General features: G+C 34.0%; 2 protein-coding genes across 2 annotated transcripts; both read left to right on the top strand.

Moving 5' to 3' along the window:
• Positions 1 to 1,718: 1,718 nt before the first annotated feature.
• On the top strand, positions 1,719 to 2,873 carry LOC127254067 (probable disease resistance protein At1g15890). The gene is made up of 2 exons (XM_051278941.1): positions 1,719 to 1,840; positions 2,249 to 2,873. The coding sequence occupies exon 2, from the start codon at positions 2,308 to 2,310 to the stop codon at positions 2,863 to 2,865; it is 558 nt and encodes a 185-aa protein (XP_051134898.1). The 5' UTR covers positions 1,719 to 1,840; positions 2,249 to 2,307; the 3' UTR covers positions 2,866 to 2,873.
• A 6,481-nt stretch (positions 2,874 to 9,354) lies between these two features.
• Positions 9,355 to 11,405, top strand: LOC127254066 (disease resistance protein SUMM2-like). Its single transcript, XM_051278940.1, has 2 exons — positions 9,355 to 11,225; positions 11,350 to 11,405. Exon 1 carries the CDS (start codon positions 9,357 to 9,359, stop codon positions 10,941 to 10,943), a length of 1,587 nt encoding a protein of 528 aa, XP_051134897.1. The 5' UTR covers positions 9,355 to 9,356; the 3' UTR covers positions 10,944 to 11,225; positions 11,350 to 11,405.
• Positions 11,406 to 13,178: the final 1,773 nt, after the last annotated feature.

Here is a 13,178-nt window from a genome sequence, read left to right as displayed (position 1 = left end):
TTCTTGATTCTTTTAATCTATCAAACTATTAGAATATATAAATATATATAATGGATAAACGTAAATATTATTAACTTATTAGCCAATATCCACTCTATCATATATGATTATATACTTTATTATTCAATATTTGCTAAATCAAAATATATCTCAAACTTTATTATAAAATCACCAAATTAAGTATAAGATCATTCTCAAGAATATCATAATTAAGTTCTAACAATTTATATATGTTTTTTCTTTTTATATTGGATTATAATCATTTTTATAAAGTATTAAAAAAGAAAGTGATATGTTATTCTTATAATGTAATATTATTCCTTTAATTATCATCGTGCTAGTAAATAATACAATTTTATTACATTATTAACAAAAAAAAAAAAGTGTATTCAATCTAGAGTTTACTAATTTTTTTAAAAATTTTTTAAAATTTTGGTGTATTCAATTCACATTTTTTAAAGTCTTTAAAATCCGATTGTATTCAATTCAGATTTTTAAAAGTCTATTAAAATTTGGATATATTCGATTCAGATTTTAAAAGTTTCTTCTTGGTGTATTCAACAATCCATGAATTTTGTTAGACTCTTTTGTAAAATTGTTAATAAATTATTCTGTATAAGATCTCTGGTTACCATATGGGATTTCTATGATTCTAAAAATCTAAAAATACACATTACTTTCTTTTATTTAATATGTATTTAATATTACCTGTACGTGTTCCAGCCTAGTATCTCTCAGTACCCAACAAAGTATTTTGGCAAAAAAATCAGGAATTAAGGATGAGAAAAGCGAAAATACATTTGTGTTTTTCATGTTTGCTTGAAAGTTTGATTGGAGCTGAAAATACTAAAATTTTGAATTGAAAATTAAATAATTTTAATGTGATATTTTAGTATAAAATAAAATTTTGATATTATATTATTTAATAAAAAATAGATATTTGATTTAATTATTTTAAGGGTAAAAAGAGAAAAGTGATGAATTATAAAAATCATGAAAGACAACTATGTCTAGCTTAAAAAATACTCCAAAAGTCGAAAGTACTAAATAGATAAAAGATGTGATGAGAGCATAAGAGATGGCACAGTGACTGAGCATAAAGACATACAAAGCACGGATGTGCTTCTATTTAAGCGGTTCAATTCGAGCGCAAATGCAAACATGCTTAATTTGTATGACTTCTCGAACATGCATATTTCATCTATTTTTGTCGCATAAGGACATACAAGAGAATTCGTATAAAAAGACTATAATTTTTATTTAAGACAAATACCACTTATTTTATTAGATTATCTTCTTTATTTACTTAAATTTTCAACTAAATTTCCAAATATATCTCCAATTATCCATTATTTTTTTAATAAAATATTCATTTTTTTTAATATTCATACCGGGTACCGGGGCCCAAGTGAGCTAATTTTAATGGATGGAGTTAGTACTATTTATTGATTATAGTTATATATGCTTTAATATTTTAAAAATCATATTCAAATTTGTGCAACTAAGAGCAGAATATTAAATTTCAAGTTACAGCTAAGAATGTATGTAAATATATATATATAATATATATAATCATGCTGATCTGTTATAATATTAGTCACTGATGATCAATTAATTAATGACATATAATAATAATAATTAACAATCACAGTAAATTAAACAAGATGCTTCAAATATTAAAACGAAGAGAGAGAGTTGACTTGAGATGACTGATGAGATCGAATCGAAGATTTCAAAGTTCTTCCTGAGATGAGATGATATGCTTCTTGTTCTTTTAATTGTTCAATCCAAATTGATTGTGAAGTGAAGGAATTAAATCGCCTTCTTCAGATCTGTAAAGGTAATTCAACTGCTTCACATATCATTTAGTCTCCATTCTGCGCTTTAAATGAATTTAACAAACTCATTAATTAATTATCTGCAACTGTTATTATTTGTATGTTATAAAGTGTTAAAGAAACTATATATGGTGGCTCATTCATCCGATTTGTTAGGCTCTTTTACTTTTGATCCTTAGTTGTGACTAGTGAGATCTATTTTTATTGCCTGTCGGGAAGTTGATCTTGTTGGTAAAAAGAATGCGAGAACAAATCGAATATGGTGGAAAAGGCTACTTTGATTTACTTGATATATGTATGAATATTCATGCATTGATTGAAAATACCAAATTAATTATTCCAACATATCTCCTCCATGGAAACTGTGGGTCCAATTTGGGATATTCTGAAATGCTTATGTGGTTGCACAGTCAACACTGCCAACACAATCAAAGACCTGGAAACAAATGTGGAAGCCTTAGAAAATTCAATGAAACAACTGAACGAAGTTCGTGAAGATGTGAATAGAAGGGTGGTTCTCGAAGAGGAAAGGCAGATGGTACGCACTAATCAGGTCGATGGCTGGTTGGAAAGGGTCGCGGCGACTGACAAAAGTGTTGAGGAGTTTCTGGAAAGGGCTAGTCAGAAAAGGAATTGTTGTACGTGCTGTTGGTTGAGATATAAGCTTGGCAAGGAAGCTGTTGTGAATCGGGAAGCTGTGGAGGAGCTAATAAGGAAAGGACTAGCATTCGATACGGTAGCTGAGGCGTTGCCGCGTGGTGTAGGGGATGAGAGACCTCTTGGGAAGACAGTAGGATTGGATTCACCTCTTGCACAAGTGAATAGATGGATTGAGGATGATAATGTGAGGATCATCGGGATATATGGAATGGGGGGTGTGGGGAAAACAACGCTTTTGAAGAAGGTTAACAATACTTGTCTAAGTACGAATCATGGGTTCGATAAAGTGATTTGGGTGTTGAATTTTAGATGCCCGATTCTTAAAGCGGAAGCGTACCTGATGAAGCCATATACAAATCTTGAGTGATTAAAGGTTTGGTCTTCCAAGATCAGAGAGCCGGCTTCTTTTCTGTCTTTAACGGGTGAGGAGCAGAAACTGCAAGGAGAATCAGATCTCTTTTACGGCGTGCTGATCATGGGGACCTAACCCTAGCCTATTTATAATAGGGCAAACATAATTGCAATTACAATTATGCCCTTAATTAATATTATTAATTTGTCACGTCACCAAAATAATAATATTATACGGGTAGCTGCACTTTCATTCCATAACAATCAAACCTATCACTCAATAATTAATTATATTAATTAGATCACTTAAATAATAAGACTGAATAAAATAATGACTTTAACAACATATTCGATACACATATTTGATCCCAAATCCAATAATCTCCCACTGGATCTAGTATGTCTCTGAATGAACATATTGTTCCTTATGAGCTCAATTTTCAGTCATTATAAAACAAGGATTGCAACAATCTGGTCCATCAATCACAGCAATATAGGACTAAATAAGCATTCGCCGTATCAACAACTAAACTCACAGTAATCACAAATATCAGTGTAATCAAATGACATAGATCAATCATGGAACGTGCAGAGAGAAAATTACATAAGTGTGATCTAAATATGTCAATTTTCTACTGGTCCAAACTGAATGAGATCGTAAATTACTTAATCATAATGTCCAAAACATCATAACCGAAATAATGATCAAAAGAGTAAAAAACAAATATCAAGTGAACGACAAAAGAATGTAAATGCATACTCCCACTACAGTGAAGCTTCCTCAAATTGTAACACACCCATATGAGCAGTATGCTCATGGAAGACCTTAGGCGTTACACCTTTAGTTAGGGGGTCTGCTACCATAGATTTCGTCCCTAAGTGCTCGATCGAGATATGATGATCTTTCACTCTCTCCTTCACAACTAGGAACTTAATGTCAATATGTTTTGACCTGGATGAACTCCTATTGTTGTTGGAGTATTCAACGGCTGAATTGTTGTCACAGAAAATCTTGATGGGTTTTTCAACCATCGGAATGATTCGCAGCCCAGCGACAAAGTTCTTTAGCCAAATCGCTTGCTGTGATGCCTCAAAACACGCCACGAACTCAACTTCCATCGTGGAACTGGTAACGAGTGTCTGTTTGGCACTGCGCCAAGCGATGGCCCCACCAGCCAACATATAAACATAGCCAGATGTAGAATTCCTACTATCTTGGCATCCTGCAAAGTCGGAGTCAGAGTATCCAACGATCTCCAATTGGTCTGACCTCCTATATGTGAGCATGTGATTACTGGTTCTCTTCAGGTATCTCATCACCCTCTTGTCTGCCTTCCAGTGATCCAATCCAGGATTACTAAGGTATCTGCCTAACACACCGACTATGTATGCAATATCTGGACGCGTACATACTTGTGCATACATGAGGCTCCCAACTGCCGAGGCATAGGGGATTTTTTCCATCTCCTCAATTTCCAGATTTACTTTAGGGCATTGGTTGAGACTTAATTTCTCTCCTTTAGCTATAGGGGTATCTCCCGGCTTGCATTTCTGCATGCTGAATCGCTCGAGTATTTTATCAATATAGCTCTTTTGAGATAATCCGAGAATACACCGAGATCTATCACGATATATTTGGATCCCTAATACAAAAGATGCTTCACCAAGATCTTTCATTTCAAAGTTACTCGAGAGAAATTTCTTAGTTTCGTGCAACATGCTCACATTATTTGTGGCAAGCAAAATGTCATCCACATACAAAACCAAGAAAATAAACTTGCTCCCACTGAACTTATGATAAACACAATCATCAACCACATTCATCTCAAAACCATATGAGAGAATTACTTGATGAAACTTGTGATACCACTGTCGAGACGCTTGTTTGAGCCCATAGATGGATTTTCTTAATTTACAAACCATTTGCTTTGGGTCACCGACCTCAAAAGTTTCGGGTTATACCATATAGATCGTTTCATTAATGTCACCATTCAGAAACGCCGTCTTAATATCCATTTGATGGAGCTCTAAATCAAAGTATGCCACAAGAGCCATGATTGTCCTAAAAGAGTCCTTCGAAGAAACCGGAGAGAAAGTCTCTTTATAATCAATCCCCTTTTTCTGAGTATAGCCTTTAGCTACAAGACGTGCCTTATACCTCTCCACATTACCATTTGCATCCCGTTTGGTTTTAAAAATCCATTTGCAACCTACTTGTTTTGCACCTTCTGGCAATGGGACAAGTTCCCAAACTTTATTGTCTTGCATTGACTTGTACTCATCATGCATCGCATCAATCCATTTATCTGAATAAGGACCCTTCGTGGCATGATAAATATTAATTGGATCATCCTCAGTCATGCCATCATTATCCTCACTTTCTTGAAGAAATGTCACATAATCATCCGGAATGACATTTCTCCGTTCTCTAGTGGATCTACGCAATTGCGTTGGCTCTTGAACTGTATGTTCTTGAGTTTGTTGAGTTTGTTCCATAAGCATAGGTTCTTGTTCTATACGAACGGGTTCCTCGGTCGCACTTTGAAACTCTATGGGAGCTGGAATGACTGCTAACTCATGAGGTGTTTTATCAATCACATCAGTGATTTCTTGATCCTCAAAAGTAAAATCTAAAACTGTATTTCTCCCCCTAAACTCAACATCCTCAAAGAACTTGGCAGTAGCCGTCTCAAAAATAGTTCTTGATGTGGGATCATAAAATTTATACCCCCTTGACCGTTCCGAGTAGCCAATAAAATAACTGTTAACTGTACGAGGTGCTAGCTTTGGTTCATTTGGCCTATAGGCCTTCGCCTCAGCTGGACAACCCCACACCCTAAGATGATTTAAGCTAGGCTTGCGCCCAATCCAGAGTTCATAGGGTGTTTTGGCAGTCGCCTTAGTTGGCACTCGATTAAGGATGTAGACTGCTGTCTTTAATGCTTCTCCCCATAATGATGATGGCAAAGTAGATTGACTAATCATACTTCGAACCATATCCTTCAATGTGCGGTTTCGTCTCTCAGCAACACCGTTCATGCTAGGTGAACCGGGCATGGTGTATTGAGGGACGATTCCACTCTCCTTAAGGAAGTCAGCAAAAGGACCTGAACGTTGTTCACCCGAGCCATCATTTCTGCCGTAATATTCTCCTCCATGGTCAGATCTGACAGTCTTAATGCGTTTGCTTAGTTGATTTTCAACTTCAGCCTTAAATGCTTTGAACATGTCCAGTGCCTCAGATTTTTCCTTAATAAGGTACAGATGACCATATCGAGAATTATCGTCTATGAATGACACAAAATATTGTTGACCTTTCCACGAAAGAGTGGGAAAAGGCCCACAAATGTCTGTATGTATCAATTCTAAGACATCCGTAGCTCGATAAGCATCTATCCTTTTAACCTTGGTTTGTTTACCCTTAATGCAATTGACACAAACGTCAAAGTTTGAAAATTTTATGGAATCAAGGATTCCATCCTTAATGAGTCTTTCAACTCTTTTTCTTGAAATATGACCTAAACGTTTGTGCCACAATAAACTAGAGTCATGCAATTTTCGCTTAGTACCTTTTGATTCCATATTAAGTGCCTCATTATAGGAAACCAAAATATCGAGCATATATAAACCGTCATTCACCAAAAAAGTACCAAAACCAACCAAACATGAATTAAAAGACAACTCAACTTTATTGTTTCCAAAAGAACAATGATAATCGAATTTGTCCAAATAAGAAACAGAAACCAAATTCCGTCTAAATGACGGTATAATAAAAATGTCTTGCAATTCAAGAAAATGCCAGTACTCAATAACAACTTGAAAATGCCCACGGCTTCCACCTCTACTGAGTCCCCATTTCCAAAGTAAATGCGTCTTTCAGCATCAGTTGGGTTTCAGTAGTTCAGACAACCCTGCATTGAAACACTGATGTTAGTAGTTGATCCAGAGTCTAACCACCAAGTATTTCGAGGTACTGAAGCTAAATTAACCTCAGAACAAACCAAAGTAAGAAACGTACCCTTCTTCACGCGCCAATCGTGAAACTTAGTACAATTCTTTTTCTCATGTCCAGGTTTCTTGCAAAAGAAGCAAGTCTTTTCAGGACGAGCCCGAGGAGCTGGAGCTGGAACATGAGCCTTAGCCGTCTCAACCTTAACGGCCTTATATTTTCTCTTATTGCCGTCTGCATCCTTTGAGGTATCCACCACATGTACCTCTTCAGTCTTATTATGCTTCATCCTTTCTTCTTCCTCAACACAGTGAGAGATGAGCTCATTAAGAGTCCACTTCTCCTTTTGACAGTTGTAACTGACTTTAAACTGATCGTATTGAGTAGGAAGTGAGAGCAAAACCAATAGGACTAACATGTCCTCTGAAAGGTCTAACTTAAGTGCTCTCAACTTAGAAGCAGTATTAGACATGTTCAGGATGTATTCCCTTATATTTCCTTTGCCGCTATACCTCATGGTAATAAGACTCTTCAGAAAAGTACTCATTTCCGCCTTATCGCTTTTTGTAAAGCGTTTCTCAATTTCGACAAGGAAATCATTAGCAGTAATGATATCATCAGATATCGTGCCCCTAAAGATTTCTGGAATGCTTTTCTTCATGATCATTAGACTAAGGCGATTAGACCTATCCCACTTCTCAAACAACTGTTTTTCATCTGCAATGCTTTCTTCCGTAGGAGAAGGGGGTTGGTCTATCCTTAATGCCAAGTCTAGATCCATACAGCCCAAATGAATCAATATTGATTCTTTCCAGTGCTGATAGTTGTCCCCAGACAGTATTGGGACTGAATAGTTATAAGATACTATAAGATTTGATCATGGAGATAACAAGGAATTAATATACACATAAGTACTCAAGTAGCATAATGAAACTCAAAATAAAATAATGCAATCCCATCTCAAGACACTAAACGCAACATTAATGTTTAATCTTTGGATCAATGCCATTAACTGCAAGCAGTCATCTTGTTGCAATAATCATATACGGATAATAAGGTAATGTCAAACAGTAACCAATCTTTGGACTGATTTACTATTCACATAAGTTAAATCTATATAATTGTCCCATACATATTATCGCAGATGCATATTTCATTCTGTCAATTATCGTCTGCCTTTACTTTGGCAACTTCAAATACTAGATTTTCACCGTCAAAATGCAGCAAACATTATTAATGAGTTTCCAATTCTGAAGGTTGAAATATTTGCAATATAAGCAAAATTAATTTCTGAAGATGCATACATCAATTTCATAAACAATATATTCCAAAATATTCATGATAAATTAATAAACACACAAACATGAATATGCGTGTATTTAATACATAAATTAATCAATAAAATAAATGAATGAATATATAATTTCCAGGCTATACTTAAATTTTGTATCATGAATCTTTATCTATATATTAGAATATATTTGCCAATAATAATAGATACGAATAAATTAAAAAATAAAATAAAATAAAATATATTTGCACGGAGATCAAATCAACCAATTATGTATATATGTGTACAGATTTCTAATGAAGATTACTAATATGTACACGGATTCGAAGGCATTCAATTATGTACACGGATTCTATTTCAATATAATGAAGATTTAAAATTGCTGATGAATGATTAGCAACCATAATAATTAGCAGCCAAATATGTACATATGAATACCGATTAATCCAATAGCACAAAAAATAATTCAACATGCTCTGATACCAATTGTTGAATTTTAGATGCCCGATTCTTAAAGCGGAAGCGTACCTGATGAAGCCGTATACAAATCTTGAGTGATTAAAGGTTTGGTCTTCCAAGATCATAGAGCCGGCTTCTTTTCTGTCCTTGACGGGTGAGGAGCAGAAACTGCAGGATCATGGGGACCTAACCCTAGCCTATTTATAATAGGACAAACATAATTGCAATTACAATTATGCCCTTAATTAATATTATTAATTTGTCACGTCACCAAAATAATAATATTATACAGGTAGCTGCATTTTCATTCCATAACAATCAAACCTATCAGTCAATAATTAATTATATTAATTAGATCACTTAAATAATAAGACTGAATAAAATAATGACTTTAACAACATATTCGATACACATATTTGATCCCAAATCCAACAATGTTGTTGTGTCTAAAACATTCACCATTGGAAAAGTTCAGGATAAGATTTGTCAAGAACTTAATATTCCTGATGACAAGTGGAAGGATAAGGATTCTTTTCTGTCCTTGACGGGTGAGGAGCAGAAACTGCAGGGAGAATCAGATCTCTTTTACGGCGTGCTGATCATGGGGACCTAACCCTAGCCTATTTATAATAGGACAAACATAATTGCAATTACAATTATGCCCTTAATTAATATTATTAATTTGTCACGTCACCAAAATAATAATATTATACAGGTAGCTGCATTTTCATTCCATAACAATCAAACCTATCAGTCAATAATTAATTATATTAATTAGATCACTTAAATAATAAGACTGAATAAAATAATGACTTTAACAACATATTCGATACACATATTTGATCCCAAATCCAACAATGTTGTTGTGTCTAAAACATTCACCATTGGAAAAGTTCAGGATAAGATTTGTCAAGAACTTAATATTCCTGATGACAAGTGGAAGGATAAGGATGAGGAAGAAAAGGCAGTGCAGATCTTAAGGATTCTTGGTACCAAGAAATTTGTGCTCATGTTAGACGATGTATGGTTGTGGCTGGATCTTGTTAGAGTTGGTGTTCCGGATTTGGATGGCGAAAGAATGTTCAAAATTGTTATCACGACGCGATATGAACATGTTTGTGATTCCATGAGATCGGACAGGAAGATCAATGTAAGTTGTTTGGAGAAAAAGGAAGCGATGGAACTTTTCATGCAGCAAGTTGGACCAGAAATTATAGATTCTCATCCAAGTATTCGTGAAAGTGCTGAAACTGTTGTGAAAGAATGTGATGGCTTACCACTTGCCTTAATCACTGTGGGACGAGCCATGGCTGGGAAAAAAGATCCCCGTGATTGGGACATGGCAGTTAAGAAACTATGTAGGGATCCATCGAAGATCATGGGAGTGGAAGATCATGTTTCTCATGTTTTAAAGTTTAGCTACGACAGTTTACCCAGCGACACAATTAGATCGTGCTTTTCTTATTGCTGCATATTCCCGGAGGACTTTGAAATCGATATCGAGGATCTTTTAGACCTCTGGATTGCAGAAGGTTTTTTAGAAGAATACGATGCTCTGCATGAAGCCCGTGAACAAGGTCGAGATATAATTAGAGACCTTAAAGCTGCAAGCCTTTTGGAGGGTGGAAGATCTCTGAAGTGTGTCAAAATGCACGATGTTATCCGCGACATGGCTTTATGGATTTCCAATGGACTTGAAAAAAATAAAAAGAGGTATTTGGTTCTCGATCACAAAGATTTGGCCGAAGAGTGTGCTGAAAAGATGGTAGCTGAAAGAGTTCCACTGTGGGGTGAAACCATAAAAAACGACACAAGTATTCGACCTTGGAAGAATACTTTGACTTTCATGATGAGGAACACCAGAGTAGAAATGCTCCCTTCTGGATTGGTGCAGTGTATGCTTAAGCTCAAAGTGTTGGACTTGTCATGGAACGACAATCTAGTCGAGTTGCCCTCGAGCATCGGTGAATTGGTGCAACTTGAGTTTCTTAACTTGTCCCGCACCTCAGTCAAGAAATTGCCCATTGAGCTCAAGAACTCGACAAAAATGAAGCACTTGCTTCTGGATAATACAGATAGACTAAAAGTGATTCCACGGCAGGTCATATCAAACTTCTCTTTGTTGCGTACATTTAGATTGTACGATGTTCTAAGATATGATTCATCGGATGTGGATGCAAAAGATAGCATACTGAGTGGAGGTATGGTAGAGTTGTTAGAATTATTGGAGGGCTTGCAGCACATTAGCAGCATATCTCTCACACTATCCGACAAGAAGTCTATGGAAAAGCTTAACAACTCACCGAAGCTACTGAGTTGCTTAAGGAGGCTTTATGTTGCAGTGTTGATTTCAGTAGTCTCTATGTTTTTCAGCAGAGAGAATGCGGCATCTTGAGTTCCTATATATAGATAGAATCTAAGGTGCTCTAGGTTATAAGAATTGATTCTAAACATCAGTATCAGCATGAGGATGAGGATAGATATGGTGTCGTCGGCATTTATGATCACTCCATACCATCGTCACAATCACAAGCAGCTCCATGTTTCCATAACCTCAATACCATATACATATATTATTGCCCCAACTTGTTGGACTTGTCGTGGCTTGTCTATGCTCCAATGCTCCAATCTCTTCAGGTGCAGAAATGCAGATCCATGGTTGAAATTGTTACTACAGGTACAGGTCATGACGTTGCAGATTCTATCCAGTTATTTCCAGGCTTAAGTATATATATCTTTTTAACCTTCCATGTCTGGAAAGTGTGTATCCACGTCCCTTGCCATTTTCATCTCTCGTCCAGATACGTGTGAGAAAATGCAAAGGCCTAAAACTTGATTGGACAAGTGGACGAGGAGGAGGCTGTCTGAAGGAGATCAAAGGCAGGCCCGGCCCTGGGCCAGGGCCATAGGGGCCCTTGCCCAGGGCCCATTCCTTCTCGGGCCCATAAGGGCCCAATAATATATGTATATATATACTCCTATATATTAAAATATATTATTATAATAATTATTATTATTTTTATAGAATATATAAAATAAAATTTTTAATAAAAAATTTATTTTATAATTATTTTTTAAATAAATAATTTCTACATTAATTTTTAAATTATTTATTTGTATGTTTTAGTGGTTTATTTAATGATATAATTTTATATATTTTTGTGAATTATGTAAAATTAAGAAGATATGATAGAGTAATATTTTGTGTGTTCTTGTTATTTTTATGTCTATATGTTTAAATTTGTATGTTATATTATATTTTTTAGTAGTATTTTAAAAATTTATGCATTATATAAACATTGAGTTTGTTTCTTTAATCTAAACTTTCTGATTTTTATTATTAAGACTATATGTGTTTCTCGAAAAAATATATTTTTATCTCTCACAAACATCCCATCAAACATTATTTTAATATCAAATTCAAACCAAACTTTTTCTTCAACCAATCAAAAGAAACGAACTCTTAATAAACTTTTTTGTTTGAAAATTTTCTTTTAAAAACTTTTGTTGTTTATAAAAATATTCTTGAAAAGATATTAAATCAAATATTCTTACTTTTATTTTTATATTATACTAAACATGTCACATTAATTTTATATTTATATTTTGATCTTTTAATAAATAAAAAAATATTTTATTAGTACATTTACATTAAAAAAATGTATATAAAATTATTATATTATTATTATAATAATATAAAAATATTTACGGGTCCAATATTCTAATTTGGCCCGGGGCCTAATAAAGGTCAGAAACGGGGCTGATCAAAGGAGAGAGTGAGTGGTGGGATGCACTGCAATGGGAGGATCCAATGGTCGAGCCTCACTTTCGCCAATATTTTGTATCTTTATGAGTAAAGGTTATTTATATATATATATATATATTTGTGGTGTGTTTGTTATATTGAAAGACCAAGCTTCAATTCCCATGATTTATTTGAAAGCTGCAGTTTATATACTTTAAAATTTCTTTCTTTCTTAATTTTTAATTTATATATGCTTATACAGGGCGGAACTAGAATTGAATTAAAGGGAGGTTAATTTTTCGAACTTGTGAAATAATACAGTTTATTTAATTATACACATAAAACAACATATATCTATTTATTATCCGAGTTTGTTTGGGGGATTGGATTTCCCATTTTTTCTCTCCCAAAAATATCAAATCAAATACCTATTTTTCATTTTTTATATTATACTAAAAACCAATTTACATTTAAAATATCACACAACGCCTATATCATACCACTATTCAAATTCAAAATTTTTATTGTTCAAATCCCAACTCAAAATCCAAACCTCAGACAAACACACCCTTATTATCAGACAAAATAATATTGATAATGCATTGCTATATCACAAATCAAAAATATGATTTATTATGTGCATGTTGTGTTAGGCATATTAAAAACCCTAAATTATGATTTAGATATCAGTAATGATGTAAACTCTAAATTCTAATATTATAAAATATGAAGCAACAATAGCATTAACTAATTTTGAATTGAAATAATAGTTTAATATGATATAAATATATATATTGATGTGATATTTTGAATGTCAAATTAAATTTTAATGTAATACAGTATATAATAAAAAAATAGATGTTTTATTTCGTATGTTTTTTTAAA

Source organism: Andrographis paniculata, unplaced genomic scaffold (assembly GCF_009805555.1).
Source record: "Andrographis paniculata isolate CXL003 unplaced genomic scaffold, ASM980555v1 Contig52END, whole genome shotgun sequence".
Classification (NCBI taxonomy): Eukaryota; Viridiplantae; Streptophyta; class Magnoliopsida; order Lamiales; family Acanthaceae; genus Andrographis; species Andrographis paniculata.
The sequence above is the reverse complement of the archived record's forward strand: the minus strand, read 5'-3'. Positions and strand labels throughout refer to the sequence as shown.